Raw genomic sequence first — 17,860 nt, 5'->3', positions numbered from 1 at the left:
TTTGACCCTCAGTATTCTCAACTGTAAAGGGTCCTTTGCAACTCTAAGAATGTTGATTACAGGCCGGGCGTAGTGGCTCACACCTGTAATCCCAGCACTCTTGGAGGCCGTGGAACACCTGAGATCAGGGATTCAAGACCAGCCTGGCCAATATGGTGAAACCCCGCCTCTACTAAAACTACAAAAATTAGCTGGGTTTTGTGGCAGGCACCTGTAATCCCAGCTACTCCAGAAGCTGAGGTAGGAGAATCGTTTCAACCTAGGAGGCAGAGGTTACAGTGAGCCGAGATCGCGCCACGGCACTCCAGCCTGGGAGACAGAGTGAGACTCCATCTCAAGAAAAAAAAAAAAAAATTGTTCATTACATAGATATCAAAGGTAATGTCTGTTGAAATGTAAGCAAACTATAAACAGTACCCAGGCATCATGATTAATTAGTTATTCTGTTTCAAAGGCTCAACCTTTAGATGCTTTATTACAAGAATATTTTTAATCTGTCCTTGTGGGTATGACACAATATAGTACTATACAATATAGGGAAGATCATATCTGTTTCAATTATACATATTATGTTAAATGTATTTTCAATTTTATATCTGGGAAAAAGTTCATGCTCAGAGCTATTATAATTCTTCTTCTTCTTCTTTTTTTTTTTTTTTTGATGGAATTTTGCTCTTGTTGCCCAGGCTGGAGTGCAATGGTGTGATTTTTTTGCTCACCCCTCAACCTCCGCCTCCTTGGTTCAAGCAATTCTCTTGCCTCAGCCTCCTGAGTACAGGCATGCGCCACCACACCCAGCTAATTATGTATTTTTAGTAGAGATGAGGTTTCTCCATGTTGGTCAGGCTGGTCTCGAACTCCTGACCTCAGGTGATCCGCCCACCTCGGCCTCCCAAAGTGCTGGGATTACAGGTGTGAGCCACTGCACCCAGCCTGAGATACTATACTTCTGTATTTACTTATTTTAGAAATTTTTGTGAAATTTGAAGAAGTCATTATAGTTCACTTTAGATTTTTACCTGTCTTAAACAAAAATATTTGCATTATCTGTGATTAGCCTTTCAAGATTAAGGCACAATATTGATTGGTTGTAAGAATAATTTGTCTGGAAAAGAACTAATAGAATATTAAATGGAGTCTTCTGGCATCTTCTGCCACTAGAGGGTGCCAAAACATTTAAAAATCCCCTGGAAATTTGAGCAGGAAGGAAGACAAAGAAGAGAACCATTTCTCCACTTACCGGAGACCTCCAGGCCATTCCCAAGTAGCCAGGTTATCTGTGGAGGGGGCTTGCTTCTCATGGCGGAGCACATGAGTACAACATGTTCTTCTCCGTTTTGCTTTCTGGTAACTGAAGCTTCCAGGATTGGCTTGAAAGGAGTTGCTAGAAGAAAATGGATTTTTCTGTGTTTAATTAGATATGAGTCTGCATATCTCAACATAGCACAGAGCCTAATAATCTGTAGGTGATTGTTGTAGGGTATACTCTAATTAATGGGCCTTTTTTTTTTTTTTTTTTTTGACAGAGTCTCCCTCTGTTGCCCACGCTGGAGTGCGTCCCCACGCACGTCCCCACGCACGATCTCAGCTCACTGCAACCCCCCCACCTCCCAGGTTCACGCAATTCTCCTGCCTCAGCCTCCTGAGTAGCTGAGATTACAGGCGCCTACCACCACACCCAGCTAATTTTTGTATTTTTCGTAGAGACGGGATTTCTCCATGTTGGCCGAGCTGGTCTCGAGCTCCGGACCTCAAGTGATCTGCCCACCTCCACCTCCCAAAGTGCTGGGATTACAAGCATAAGCCACTGTGCCGGCCCATGTTTTTAACTTAATCTGTTACAGAGTACAGTCATGTTCCAGGGCTTTTGTGTGCTTGCAAAGCAACTTTGGCTGAAGCCAGAATGTGTATTACTCAGTGTGTTGTTAGTCTCTGAAAATTCCCAAACAAGCAATGTAGCAACAATTCTTAAAATGTGATATATGAGGCCGGGCGAGTTGACTCACGCCTGTAATCCCAGCACTTTGAGAGGCCGAGGCAGGCGGATCACGAGGTCAGGAGATCGAGACCATCCTGGCCAATCAACATGGTGAAACCCCATCTCTACTAAAAATACAAAAATTAGCTGGGCATAGTGGCGCACACCTATAGTCCCAGCTACTCGGGAGGCTGAGGCAGGAGAATCGCTTGAACCTGGGAAGGGGAGGTTGCAGTGAGCCGAGATCGCGCCACTGTACTCTAGCCCGGGCAACAGAGAGAGGCTCCATCTCAAAAAAAAAAAAAGGTGCGTTTATCTTATAAAGGGCACATTCGTCCTTTTTCTTTATACCTCTGTCTTGGAAACACTTTTTAGTTAGGCTTGCTTCTTCCTCTTTCCCATTCTACTTCCACTTCGGTCCAGAACTGAACTCTTCCCCGTTTACTTAACTCACCCCCCCATCTGCCATCAAGACCTTGTAAAGGCCCTTCTTAGCTCCAAATATACATTAGATGTGTTACTTGTTGGCAATAGGAAGATGAAAAAGATATGATTCAAGGAGCTAATAGTCTGGTGGTAGCTTCAGCCCCTAAACTGTTAATGAAAAGGTTATGTGTTGAGGGCAATGACAGAGTATGCATGGGGTGTTATGAGAGCCCAGAAGGGCACACAGGCAGCCGAGCCAGGATGTGTGCTCCCTTACAAAAAAACAACATTGAGCTGAGTCACAGTGGTTCTCAAAACCCCCTCGACAGCCACTCCTTCCCAGCTACTCTCCCATCATGCTTTTACCGTATGGCAGGCACCACACTGCAGTCATTCCACAAGAGAAGTCTAAGACATTCATTTGTGTGATATGTGGGATGATGTTACTCAGAGATCAATAAAAAGCAATGTTTTTAATCAGTCTGTTCTGCCACAAAAGACAAAATGAGTAAGGATAGTAAGACACATACTGGACACAGTTGATCATCTGTAGAACTGAGTAAGTCCTAGGCAATTAGGAGGCTGTCACTTCTTATCTGCACCTCCTAATCCCACCCTCCTACAGAAAAGAGGAATTGTTTGGCAGAGAGGATTTGAGCAGATCAAGCAGTGCAGCTACATCTGAATTCATTCTATCTTAGGATTTGCTGTCACGAGGTTCCACTTCATTTGCATACATGTTTTGCTTCCCGAGCTGGCACGCAAACTCCTTATGGGCAGAGATCATGCCTAATTCATCTTTGGTTCCCTAGAGCCTCACATGGTGCCTGGCACATAGTTGCAGCTCATCAGATATTAATGTTCTTTTCTTTTAGTTCCCCAGAGAGAAAATTTAGTTGCTGTCAAAGACAAATTTCACAAGTTCACAGTTCAATCTAGGGCTTGCTTCTCAAAATGCTCTCTTCTGTTTCCTTTCAATACAAGATGGCAGAGGTGTCCCAGGCAATGCCTTGCTCTAGGCAACATTTTGAAACTAAAAGGTTCAGTTTAAAAATGATGTATCGTGTTCCTATCCATATTGCTCCCCTACTGGGTTTACTTGCAGGTACCTACCCAGCACTATCACTTTCACTTCCTTTGTGCTCACAGAGTCGCTGTAATGTAAGCACTTGTACACGCCTTCATCTCGCAGGGTTATGTTAGACACGCTGATGGAGAGCTGATTGGCCGAGTGATGGAGAAGCTGGTATCTGGAATTTTTAAAAGCTGTACAAGAGGGAAATAGAGCTGTTATGAGGAAGGTATCTGATGGATCCTTGGTCTCTACCCACTAGATACCAGAAGCACCACCCACTTTCTACATTTGGCACAATCAAAACTATCTCCAGACATTGTCCAATGTCCACTGGAAGGCAAGATCATTCCAGGTGAGGAATCACTGAGCTAGATCAAGCTGCAGAAATCGGATTTCTGCTGCAGAAATCCGAGAGTGTCCCTCCTCTCCTAGTTTACTGAAACCAGAAACAAAACAGCAAAAAGCATTATGTTACAGAATTATCTCTATTTAAAATGTTTTTCTCTCAGAACTTTTAACAATTAGTATTTACTTCTACTGGAATCTAGTATTACTAGTTGATTTAGCTTGAAATAACATATTTCTTTATGTTAACATATCAGTATCTAATAATGCTTTTAAAGCATCACAATTTTTTTTTTTTTTTTTTTAGAGACAGAGTCCTACTCTGTTGCCCAGGCTGGAGTGCAGTGGCACTATCTTGGCTCACTGCAACTGTCATCTCCTGGGTTCAAGTGATTCTCCTGCCTCAGCCTCCCTCAGTAGCTGGGATTACAGGAGTGCTCCACCACGCCCAGCTAAGTTTTTTGTATTTTTGGTAGAGACAGGGTTTCACCTTGTTGGCCAGGCTGGTCTTGAACTCCTGACCTCAAAATGATCTGCCCGCCTCGGTCTCCCAAAGTGCTGGGATTACAGGCATGAGCCACCACGCCCAGCCAGCATGACATGTTTTAAGAGGCTCTGCTTTGTAAATAAGATTGAAATGTGTTTTAGACTTTTCCAAGTGTTTGGGAGTTAGCAATATTAAATGAAGATGTAAAATGATCTAGGGTTTAGTAAAACCCTGCCTAATGTCAAAGAGATGAACCCAAGAGATTTTTAAGAGTCTTTTTCCATCTCAAGACATCTTGTACTTTCTTCATGTGTGTTTGTGAAGAGAGAAAAGACTGTCCTCATTTCCACATTAATACATCCTGTCTGTTTCTATTGCTTAAAAATCTTGATTTTGTGTTAAGACCAACAGGAGAAGAAGAGCTATCTGGAAGGGAGCTTTGTAATGTGCCTTTGGATTGCTCAGATGGAAAACGAAGCAGCTGGCTTCCTATGTGGGGGGGTGGTGGTGGCTGCATGAGGACCAAGCTCCCAGTCAGTTGGCTGCCTGTCTGTCATTGTGCTGTGGTTGTGGGATGGTTACTGAGAGTGAAAAAGTGATGTGAGTGTGGAGTGGGGACATGGAAACGTGCTTTGTAATTTGAACCCCCTTTAACAACCATTCTGGTGGGGTTTCCATTTCACAGTTCCTGCCCCCAGCAAGCCACCGCATCTATAATAACAGGCTTTGGAGGCGTGATTCACGTGTAACAGTAGGTGGGCTGAGCTCACCCCTTGGGTGACTCATGCAGGCTTTCTGTCCCACCAACCTGTCCGGCTGGAAAATCCCTCAGGTTGAGGTCTGGTGGCATTTTTCTTTCTTTCTTTCACTTACCAGGATACTTATTTAAAAAAATGGTGAACCCTGAGGGGGTCAGCCACTGGAGGGAGGAGGTCTTCCTCAGAGAAGTGACACACTTTAGAGTGAGCGTCTGTCCTTCCTCCACGGTGATGGTTTCTGTGTGGTTAGTCAGAGAGGCCTCTGCGGAGGAAGAGAAATGGGGACGGTCAGGCCCGGGGTGGCCACACTGTCTCAGGGATTTTGTCTCGTTCATTCGTTCAATCATGTATTATCTATTTCTTCTAGAAACCAAAAAAATAAGCAAATACAAACAAAATGGGAGGGGAGAGGGAAGAACTGAGAGCAGGAGCAGTAATGACATCTCTTGAAGAAAGGGACCCTGGAACCAGGTCTGAAGGAAGGGGTAGGATTTTGACGAAAGAAGGGGAAGGTCGAACTCCAGTTCAACCGGTGTTGGGCACTTGCTCTGCCATATGCCAGGAACTGTGCCACGCCATTTACCTGTATTGAATTTAATTTTTTTTTGAGACAGAGTCTTGCTCTGTTGCCCAGGCTAGAGTACAGTGGTGTGATCTTGGCTCACTACCTCCTCCGCCTCCTGGGTTCAAGCGATTCTTGTGCCTCAGCCTCCTGAGTAGCTGGGATTACAGACACGCACCACCACACCTGGCTAGTTTTTGTGTTTTTAGTAGAGACACGGTTTTACCATGTTGGCCAGGCTGGTCTCAAACCCCTGACCTCAAGTGATCTGCCCACCTCGGCCTCCCAAAGTGCTGGGATTACAGGTGTGAGCCACTGCGCCCGGCTGGAATTTAATTTTCAAACTAACCCCAGAAAGGAAGAATTGTGCTCACTTTTACAGACCAGGGAATAGAGGCTCAAGGTCACAGAGGTCATGGAGCTGGGATCTGTACCCAGGGCTGTGGATGGCAAAGGCCATGCTTATGTAACTACGTCAGCCTATCTAAGCCACAAGACCCCAGAAAATGCAACCTTTCTGGCCTCAGCTTATAAAACAGCATCTAGTACCTTCAAGTTGTGTGTCTAGGATTCGAAGAAAGAATGTTGTAATCATGGTGCTCTTGTGAACTGCGGAGTTCAGGGCAAGTAGCTAAGCCCCACCTGTCCCAGAGCTTCTACACCAGAGGGAGGATGTTCTAAGATTTCATTCGTTTCAGTATTCCACAGCTGAGCTTTCTGCAGACAAACATGAGTCTAATTTCTCCGAATCACAACCCCCAGAGAATGATGAACAATTGGTTCTAAGTAGCTCACATTTATCTCCCCAAAAAAGAAATTGATGGAAAAATAAACTGGCCTTCCTGCTGATTTGGCATGCTTATTGCCATTCATTATTCCTTCATATTATAAATGAAATTATTTTTCCCGAGGAAAAGGCAACTCTTATCAATGAAGGTATAAAACACTTTTATAAACAGAAGAATACCATGGGGCTATAAATTATGAATAGCAAATGCAACAAGTTTTACTGCATCATCTTAAACCTTAACAACAACAACAAAAAAGAAACCAGGAGAGTTTATTTTCTTGTGATAAATTTCAAGTGTTAGGAAAAGTGCTTTGGAGAGCTCTGGGAATTAATTGGTGTCTACTTTTTTGTTTGTTCCATTCCTAGGTCATTAATTTGAATCTAGCCTCTAGCAGAACTAACCCAGAATTATTGTATTGTACTCCTGTAAGCTTTCATGGGAAACTGTTTGCTGAAGTTCTAATGGAAAAACACCCATATCATCCACCAATACCAAAATGAACAACAAGGAGGCAATAAAAAGAGATCTGTGCTTTCCAAAAAAAAGCATTGGGGCATAAGGCCAGAATTCTGCTTAGGTTTGGCCATTTGGAAATACTCTTCTCTGTGACATCAATCCATAATTGAGTAATAAGGATATTAATAGAGAAAGACAATAGAATTTCTTCTAAGGGATTTTTGCTGATAATAAAGGTTTAAAAAGCCATTAAGTTCCTGTTTTGTGTCCTCATCACATCCATATTAAGAAGGTGGGAAAGCCAGTGGTCCTCCACCTTGGCAGTACGTTAGACTCACTGGGGGAGTTTGTGTCCTGGCCTCATTCACTACTAATTAACTCGGAATTCTTGTTGGGGCCCACACATCGGTTCTCCTGACCCCAGGCCTAAGTGTTCAGAGCATCCTGTTCCCAGAGCCCACATTTGCAGTGTAATGAATAAAATTCCAGAGCTCTGTGGCTGCTCCTCAGATACTTAGGACCAACTCTCTGCTGCTGAAAAACCACATGGAACAGGAAGATGAGTATCAATCTCACTTTTAAAGACTTCCAGAAGACATTCTACCATACCACTGTGTCCAAGCCCTTATGCCCTTAGTCGGACTGGGTCTTCTGAAGATAAATGTCTTTTCCATAGCATGGTCAAATAATGAAAGAAACTATGCCTTTAGTTTCATTAGCATTTCTTCACCACTTCCCAACAGCCACATGTGAATATACTGTAGTTTGTCAATGTCCCTCCAAAAATATATCTCTTTGCACTGGACAGGGGACTCACATGTCATCAGAGCTGGTGAGAGCATAGGGGGACATTCACTTGCATCACCACCCACCCTCTGGACTTCCTTGTTCTATTAAGCCCAGAGTTTCACCCTTGAGCTGTAACATCTCACTAGGCTCCTGTTGAGGCAGTCACCCAAAACACCCAGAACTTCTTCAGAGAATTTGTGTCACATCACGTCTCCCTATCCTGTGTTGAAGATGCATTTCATTTTGGAACCAAAGTTCAGATTTCATATTCTCCCTCATCAGTCTTATTTGGTAAGTTTGGAGTGAGGGTTCAAGTTTTCTGAGAACATTCTTGCTCTTGATTGTCTTATCTGTCAATAGACCCTTAGGCTTTGTACCATCTGAACCTGTTGCAGACAGGAGCTGTTTATAATCATCTCTGCGTCCCTAACCTGGGTGGCATGGGATGCAATGGTAATACACACACATGAGCCAAATTGACTGGGTTGGAATCCTGGCTCCTCCACTACTGACAGCACAAACTTGGGCAATTTATGTGTGTGAGTTTTCTGATCATAAAAAAAGGAAAAACAATAGTATTCATCTCATAGAGTCATTGAGAAAATTAAAAAAAAAATGTAAAGAATCTAGTATAGTACTTAGTCCAAGGTAAGCATGACACGCTGCTTTTACTCGGTATGGAGTGCCTAATAATTATTTGAAGAGCTGAGCTGACTCTTGCTTTATAAAGAAAAGTGGAAAGAGTCAGTGTCAAAAGACAAAGCCTTGTAGCTCTGCAGCTCTTCGCTAGGGATCTCCTTCCCCAGTGTTATGGGACTATTTATTATTAAACATTCTAAGGTCCTAGTAGACATTAAGGAAGAAGCAGTTCCAGTCACAGTAAACCTAAATGGGAACAGTTCAGGAGGATTGAATATTTTGAGGAGCAAACGGTGATAATGAGGTCTTTTTATTTTGGACCTTAGATTCCAACCAAGGGTGTAGTTAATCATACCACTCAGTTTGTGGTACACAATCATTATTTGATGAAAAGACAGAGACAGACAGACAGACAGGCAGAGGCGTTAGAACTCTGTGAAATAATAAAATTATGGCTAGGTGCCGTGGCTCAGGCCTGTAATCCCAGTACTTTGGGAGGCCGAAGTGAGCAGATCACCTGAGGTCAGAAGTTGGAGACCAGTCTGACCAACATGGTGAAACCTGTCTCTACTAAGAATACAAAAGTAGCCTGGCGTGGTGGCAGGCACCTGTAATCCCAGCTACTCAGGAGGCTGGGGCAAGAGAATCACTTGAATCTGGGAGGCGGAGGTTGCAGTGAGCCGAGTTCGTGCCATTGCACTCCAGCCCGTTGCACTCCATCTCAAAATTAAATTAAACTAAATTAAATAATAACATGTTTTCTCACTTCTCTCCTCTCTTCATCACATAAATTGTTTGCTATTGAAACACTAACTTATTTGCATATGTGTTTGTCAATGTCATCCCCAAGTCACATCTACTTGCTTTTAGATCCTGCATACTTGGCCTGCCCTCCATCACTGTGAATGGAGTGGGTACCTGGTATCTCCACTTGGGCACCAGGTTCCATCCCATTTATTTACTCTAGGAATTCCCTTCGGTGTTGCTCCATCTTTCAAAAGATGATTTGGTACAAAAATAATTCTACCATCATTGTTTTTTTCTCTAATTGTTTTTTTCTCTGGCTGGATGTGGTGGCTCATGCCTATAATCCCAGCACTTTGGGAGGCCAACGTGGGAGGATCACTTGAGGCCAGGAGTTTGAGACCAGCCTGGGAAACATAACAAGACTTTGTCTCTACAAAACATTAAGAAAAAAAAAAAGGCCGGGCGCGGTGGCTCACGCCTGTAATCCCAGCACTTTGGGAGGCCGAGACGGGCGGATCACGAGGTCAGGAGATCGAGACCATCCTGGCTAACACAGTGAAACCCCGTCTCTACTAAAAAATACAACAAAACTAGCCGGGCGAGGTGGCGGGCGCCTGTAGTCCCAGCTACTCGGGAGGCTGAGGCAGGAGAATGGCAGGAACCCGGGAGGTGGAGCTTGCAGTGAGCCGAGATCGCGCCACCGCACTCCAGCCTGGGTGACGAACGAGACTCCGTCTCAAAAAAAAAAGAAAAAAAAACCCTGTCATTCTCATCAGCACACAAATCAAATATATACTATTTCTCCCATGTTAAAATGCATAAATAAAATGATGTCACAGTTCCTTCTAGCTACTACCCTATACTCTCCTATGCCCCTCTTTTGTTTTTTTTTTTGAGACAGATTCTCGTTCTGTCACCCAGGCTGCAGTGCAGTAACATGATCTCAGCTCACTGCAACCTCCACCTCCTGGGTTCAAGCAATTCCCCTACCTCAGCCTCCCGAGTACCTGGGACTATAGGCATCTGCCAGCAAGTCTGGCTAATTTTTGTATTTTTAGTATAGAGACGGAATTTTACCATGTTGTCCTGGTCTTGAACTCCTGTCCTAAAGTGATCCACCCGCCTCTGCCTCCCAAAGTGTTGGCCCTACAGGCACGAGCCACATGCCCCGCCTTCCCTCTCTTTTACATTTTTCTAAAGAACTATCTATACTTGTTTATCCCGCTCTTTGTTTTCTGACCAGGTTTTCAACTCCACTACTTCGTTGAAATAGCTTTTTGTCAAGGTTGCCAAAGACCTTCATATTGCTCAAACCAATGCTCCATTCTCAGACCGTATCTTATTCAATCTATGGTGTGCCTTCGCCATAAATGATCACTCTCTGCTCCTTAAATCAGTGTCTTTACTTGGTTCCCTAGATTCCCTTGGTTCCTCTTTGACTCCCCTCCTAACTCACTGGCTGCTGCTGCTCCTCAGCTCCATTTCTGGGTTCTTCTCATCAATCTGCCCTCCACACAATGGAGGTCAGATCCTGGATAGACTCTCTCTATACTTACTCTGTAGGTCATCTCATCTGGCCTCATCACTTTTCTGATGATCAGTTACAAGTCTGAAAGCCTAACAAGTACAACACAAACTCTTGATTCTCTTCCCCCTAAATGTGTTATTTTAGACTTCACCACCAGCAAATAGCCCAGTTACTCAGGCCCAAAACCAATAACTCTGTAAAGAAGGTGTTGTTATTCCCATTTCACAGACGAGGATATCAAAGCTCAGAGGTTAAGCAGCTTTTGAGCCAAGATTTGAATCTAGAACTGTCTAACTTCCATAGCATTGTGATGCTTCCTGATTCACTCACTAGTTCTTGTGCACTGTCTTGATTCCTATAAATAGACTGAAGTTTCTAGAGGACAATGACTTTGTTTTATATTTCTCTAAAATTCATTTTTTACAGCAACTATTACAATGAGAGCTTGAAAAGTTCTGGCTTAATGCTAGTTTTCATGATGGCACTATAATGTAGGTGATTGACAGATATCTTTGTTCTCCTGTTGTTAATAAAAATTCTGAGAAACAGGAAGGAAGTTACTGGAAGAAAGTTACACATTGAATCAATGATAGAATAAAGACTAGTGTTAAGAAACATGCCCTAATTTCATCCTTGGGGACTAGACATTGACTGAAGTTTTGCCAATGTTCTTACCTTTGGTGAAATGACGGTCTAAACAGAAAGCCTGTGTTGGGTAAGATGGGAGTGGTGAGATTTATCTGCAGCCTGTTTAGGAATAAATGTCTCCCATTTTAAGGTTGTATGTATCATTTTTCTCTTCCATAGGATGCATGCTTATGAATTAAATAGTATAATTGAATTCTTACAACATTTTAAAAATTGTGATGAAATATAGTTTGGCTTTTTATTACATGCTAAAAAAAGTACTGTATGTCTTAAGATTAGTGTTTGCACTTCTTGAGAATTCCGTATCAGCCTGCTAACCAGATTGACCACACCATGGATGCCTGAGTTTCGTATGGAAAGGGCTGTGTTTGAGGCATAGAATATTAGTTGTTTCCTTTACTCTTTGCACCAAGCCTCACTTTTGGCTTTACAGGTCTGCTTATCTTGCAGTATTATCATGTAGACCCCATGTTTGATTTAGAAACAGGAAATCACTGTAGAAGAGAAGAATAGCCCCAGTGAGAAGCCACAGACCCACCCAGCTTTGCTTAGGCTGTATTGCTTAAAACTATGTTTCAGTGTTTGTAGTTTTGTTAAAGGAGGATGAACAGGATGCTGTGCCTAAGTTTTGGTGGCACATTTTCCAAGGACAAGTTCCCCATGGTCTCCTCATTGCCATTGGAAACTAAATTGGAACTTTTTTTGACTTTTCTTTCACCTAAGTTTGGAGTCAGACTTTCACCTTTGTTGTCAGAGGGATAGGGTGTGAGATATCTTCCTTGCTTACCACTTCCTCCTCTGTAGGCTCTAGAGACATGTACATCCCCATACACCTTTAAACTTTCTTATTAGACCCCGAGTGTTGTACACCTACTTCCTAGTCCTATCTGAGCTTCAGAGTTCTTATCTGCAAATTAGCCCTGCATGGCTCCCCACAGGCTGAGCATACAGAGCTTGACAATGAGTAACTGTGGTGTTTCTCCTGCGAGGTCACCACTTCCTACTGGTAGGTCATGTTTACGGAATGGATTATTGACTTCTGGGCTTTGTCATTATCTCCGTGACTGAATTCATCCATCCATGCACGGCCATGTGTTATGAGATTGCTGGCCAATCCTGGGGCTATAGATTGTGACTGGTTCATACATGGAAATGGAACCTGTGACCTTCACCATCATCACCACCCCAAATCCCATGAACTAATTGTCCCATCAGTGGATGACTTTACACCCAAGCACATGTGATCTATTCGCAAACAAAAGGACAAGCAGCAGTAACAGCCACCTACCAAAGTACACATAGATAAAACCAGTGCAGTTCTTAAGATTCTTCGGTCTCTCCCAAGATTTTTGGAAGTTCACATGTGTAATCTTTACCTCTACTATAGGTTATCATGTAGACTGAGAAAAGAATAAAATATTCTTTCCTTTTCTTGCCTTAATAACCTAGTTTTTACATGCCATAAATTTAAAACCAGAGCAGAGCAAGTTTGTCCTGCAAAGACCCCAAACTCTACATGTCCCTATGCTCCACCCATATCTAACACAGATATATTATCTCTACTGTCCCCATGCTCCACCCATGTCTAACACAGATATACCACCTGCCCCATTCTAGAGTTCGCTTATATAAATTAATGTCATCACCAACCACTGCACACCAGATATTTGAGACCAAACTCTTATTTCTCCAAAACATCTCTTTAATCATTTTATTCCTCTTTTGTCACTATTATTGTTGCCTTACTTAAGGACTCCATAATTTCTTTCCTGGACCATTGTAATAACTTAGTTCTAGTCTCTCTTCTCTGTAATTCATCATCATCATCTGGTTCTAGGATTACATTTTAAAAACATGAATTTGAGGTCAGGCACAGTGGCTCACGCCTGTAATCCCAGAACTTTGGGAGGTTGAGGCTGGTGGATCACCTGAGGTCAGGAGTTTGAGACCAGCCTGGCCAACATAATGAAACCCCGTCTCTACTAAAAATAAAAAAAATTAGCCAGGCAGGGTGGCAGGCACCTGTAATCCCAGCTACTTGGGAGGCTGACGCAGGTGAATTGCTTAAACCTGGGAGGTGGAGATTGTGGGAGCCGAGATTGCACCATTGCACTCCAGCCAGGGCAACAAGAATGAAACTCCATCTCAACAAACAAACAAACATATAACCCGTGAATTTGAGTATGTCTCGTCCTTCATTCAAATATTTGCTATGGCTTCCATTGCCTATAGGAATCAGGCCCGAATTCCAGCCGACTTGACTCCTGTGTTCTCCTCCTTTGTCATGTCCTGATACTCCTTTTCAGATAGTCCTTGTATATGGATGGCCACTTGCTGTTTCCAGAAAGTTCCAGGCTCCAGAAGATAGTTTGTCTTTGTCTATGATATTCTCTTGGCCTGGAATGCCTTTCTCATCTCCTTCAAGACTCAACATTAAGACCCAACTCAAGACCCAACTTAAAGACTCAACTCGAATTACACAACTTTTGTCAAAACTTCCAAAACAGGCCTTAGCCTCCCTTTTCCCCATAATGTCTTTCCCCTAGTTTCCCAAAGGCTTGAGATATACTTCAATTATAGCACTTAGCACATTACTTTATAATTATTTGGTTACAGGTATTTCTCTGTAGATAGATTACAAACTCCCCATGGAAAAGATGTTTACCATTCATTCATTTTAGCATAATGTAAAATTTTAGATATTGGTTGAATTAGTGGATAAAAATGAGTAAATAGGCCGGGCTCGGTGGCTCACACCTGTAATCCCAGCACTTTGGGAAGCTGAGGCAGGCAGATCATGAGATCAGGAGATCGAGACTATCCTGGCTAACATGGTTAAACCCTGTCTTTATTAAAAATACAAAAAATTAGCCAAGAGTGGTGGCGGGTGACTGTAGTCCCAGCTACTCGGGAGGCTGAGGCAGGAGAATGGTGTGAACCCAGGAGGCGGAGCTTGCAGTGAGCCCAAATTGCACCACTGCACTCCAGCCTGGGTGACAGAGCAAGACTCAGACTCCGTCTCAAAAAAAAAAAAAAAAAAAAGAGTAAATGTATGTATTAGGAATAAATATTTTAATAGGATGCTAACTTTGCTCTTTAACTGTTAATATCAAATAATAAAGACTAGGGCTAAGTTAAAGCTAGAGACATGCAATGCATTCATTCTCACATCAGAGTCCTAGTTACATGACTGCCATGAGGTGTTAAGCAAAAATGTGTTTTAATTCAGATCATCACAAAAAAAGATTTTTATTATTTTTAGATTGAATCAATAGAGAAAATTGCAGGTATAAAAATAAATCAGACTTGTCAGAATCAAATTATTTTTAGTACGTTTTAAAGAAGCTGTCTCAACACGTCATCTAACATGTGACTTTTTCCTGGGCAAAGAAAATATGAAAAGAACTACTCAGTTTGCAATTTGCCTTTGTTTTCTGCATCCTACCCTCCGCAAAACAATGAAAATAGAGGGTTCAAAATTCTTTGGATTTGACATTTTCATTGTCTACAATGTAAGTTAATGGGATGAGTTTTGAAAAATGCTTCATTTTGGTGGTGTTTTACCCATCCTAAGACTGTGTATTCTGGGAGTAGCCTTGAAAAGAGGGCAGGCTCTGAAACTAGGTGACTTTTCTTTCCACACATTTTTGGCAGCCATAGAAGTCACACTGTAGAAGCAGTCACAGTGATCTTCCCATAATTTAATTCGCTAAAATCAGCTGACGGTTTATGGGTTTGCCAAAACTGAGGATTTGCTGCCTTTTTTGCTGACAAGAAAGCAACATGGTCAACTCCTCTCCTAATTATCTTTGGGATGGGCTTGAGCAAGGTTGAATGAGAGTGGCAGCCACTGCTCAAACGCCACTGAGCTTAGATACCCTCGGGTGGCCCGTTGAACGAGTTTTCAAATGAGGACTTTTTAATATTGAATCCTCCAGATTGTGAAAGTCAGTGGTTTTCCAACTTTTGATCCACATTAATAAACACATTTTCTGTGACAACCTAGTACACACACACACACACACACACACACACAAATTAAAAGTTTCATGCAATAAATACTTTTACTGTGTGCTTTATAGGCTGATATTTATATTGTCATATTCTAGCTTGAAAACTTGGGCAGGTTACTTTAACTTCTTTTCTCATCTTTAAATTAGGGGTATTAGTACCTACTTCAGTACTTCCGCTATGATTAAGTGTAATTAACATAGAGTACTCAACACTGTGTGTGAAACAATAAATATTTTTCCTCTCTATATAAATAATATTTAAGTATTTAAGGTTTACCTCGAAACGTAATTTTTGCTATTTTTTTAAAAATGTATTTTTATGAGTTTTTTTTTTTTTTTTATGAGGCAATAACTCAAAGCCTAAAAAAGTTAAGGTCAGTTAAAGGCTTTAAACTCTGGAAAAATTGAAATCATCCTAATTTTAGCTGTCTAAATATACTCTTTCTGAATGTATTAGCTATTCTTTAAGCCACTTATTGAAGAAACTAATAAGTGCCTCAGGGTACAGGGACCAAAAAAAGAAGGCATTAATTGAAGTATATGAAATAGGGAATTGAAGTACCATGTAAAATAGGAAATCGAGTTTTTTAAAGTAGCGTCCTTCAGATGCCATTTCTAGATTAAATGTTGATTTGGAAGGTAGGTGCATATCATGAAACAGAGCTACAGATTCAGTATTTGGAAACAAACACACAAAAAGCAAAATTTTTGAGTGGATTTATGAGTGATGTCCTTTGTATGAATCTGATACAACTGCAGTCAGAGACTGAAGGACAACAGGAGTCCCTTCCTACACCCCTGCCCCCACTCTTTGGGGGTAGAAAATAATTTGACCTGCTCCAAAAGGCAACTGTTTCTATCCTTAATTTTCATAATGCTACATTAGGATTAAGCACTAAAACCCAAATTTGAAAATTATAGTAAAATGTAAAGTACAACTTACTCTTTAAAAATAAACATGAAGTTTTCATTGCTCTCATTATTATCTCTGAGCTAAATAAGTGTTGTACAGTGCTGTATCATTTTCAAAGTGCTTTCACGTTTGAAATTTGATCCTTCTAACAATCCAGGGAGTTTGGTGGATCGAACGTTTTTATCATTTTTATTTTAAGATGCAGAAACTGAATTTCAAAGAGATTAAATCATTTGGTTAAGATTTATACAGCAAGGAAATTTTAAAATTCAATATGGATGCTCTCTCAACTGGTATACCCTTAAAAGACAGAGACTAATAAGCTTGTTACATCTTACCATAACATAGGACCCACAGAGACACACACTATAGTGATCCTTTCTATACTCTTTAGCCATTGAATCAGAGATCAAATAAATGCAGTAACATCCCTCAGATGCATGATTTGAGCATGGCTTGGAAAGTATGAGCAGTTACCTGGGTTGTCTTCTACAGCAGCTCCTCTGTAAATGCAGTTGACTGGCTGATAGGTAGATTGGCAAAACATCAGGTCAGCTGAGCAACAACAAAAATAATGACTCTAAGTCCTTACCTTGTAAGGGGAACCAAGCCAGCAAGCTGAAAACTCCCCACCACATATTGTACTGTGCTGTGCTGCTGTGGCACCTTTGTCAACTTCCTCTAGATTCAGAGACAAATGGAGCCGAGTAGTTTCTTTTGAAGGGGGAGAGGGAGTAGATCTGTGACCTCATGTATATCAACTCCTCCGTCTGTCTGGAAGCCCCCTCTTAGTTAACTGCCCCCAAAACACCTCCTGGTGGAACATTTTGGGGACCACATGTATTATCTTGATGGTAGAGAAGTGTGAGTGTGTTGGTGACAAAAATGGTTTTACCACAAGTGGGTAGTACTGGTAAATCAACTAGTTGCAAAGGTTTTTAGAGGGAGGATGGGTGAGAGAAATACTGTAAAATGTCCCTGTGTAGTGATGTCATCCTTATTTTTACTTTTCTAGTTTATTAGATAAATACAATTAGACAATTTTTGCTCAACCTTTGGGAATATTTTATTTCTAATGCTGACATCAATTTATAATTGTTGTCAGGGAATGAATTCACTCATTCATATATATACTCATTTTTGAAATATATATATATCTGTCCACCCACCCATCCACCCATCTTTTCATCCACCCACTCACAAATACAAATCTATTCATCCACCCATCCATCCACCAATCCATTTATCCATCCATCCACCCACTCACTCATGTATGATCTGCCCACTCATTCCCCATCCATCCATCCAGCTCTCCATCCATCCATCCAGCCAGCCAGCCATCCATTTATCCATCCATCCATCCATCCATCCATCCATCCATCCATCCATCCATCCATCCATCCATTTATCCACCCATCCATCCATTCATCCACCCATCCATCCATTCACCCATCCATCTATCCATCCATCTATCCATCCATCCATCCATCCATCCATCCATCCATCCATCCGTCCATCACCTATTCTTTCAGCCAACCATCTATCTATACATGCATATACTCATCCATCCACCCAACCACCCATCCATCTCTCCACCCACCCATTCATCCATTCACCCACCCATCTATCTGTACGTATGTCCATCCATCCATCCATCCATCCATCCATCCAAACTTCTTTCTATCCACCCATTCATCTTGTCACC

General features: G+C 41.9%; 1 protein-coding gene across 1 annotated transcript in view; it reads right to left on the bottom strand.

Moving 5' to 3' along the window:
- Nucleotides 1–16,847, bottom strand: part of CRTAM (cytotoxic and regulatory T cell molecule) — a 34,369-nt gene extending 17,522 nt beyond the window's left edge. The window contains exons 1-4 of the mRNA XM_011926990.1: nt 16,748–16,847; nt 5,185–5,331; nt 3,518–3,670; nt 1,241–1,384 (exon numbers count right to left, since the gene is read on the bottom strand). Of these exons, the coding sequence (XP_011782380.1) occupies nt 1,241–1,384; nt 3,518–3,670; nt 5,185–5,331; nt 16,748–16,793 (490 nt within the window). The 5' untranslated portion in view covers nt 16,794–16,847. The remainder of the gene's footprint in view (nt 1–1,240; nt 1,385–3,517; nt 3,671–5,184; nt 5,332–16,747) is intronic.
- Nucleotides 16,848–17,860: the final 1,013 nt, after the last annotated feature.

The sequence above is a fragment of the Colobus angolensis genome, unplaced genomic scaffold (assembly GCF_000951035.1).
Source record: "Colobus angolensis palliatus isolate OR3802 unplaced genomic scaffold, Cang.pa_1.0 Scaffold7, whole genome shotgun sequence".
NCBI lineage: Eukaryota > Metazoa > Chordata > Mammalia > Primates > Cercopithecidae > Colobus > Colobus angolensis.
Note: the sequence above shows the minus strand (reverse complement) of the source record. Positions and strands in the feature narration are given on the sequence as shown.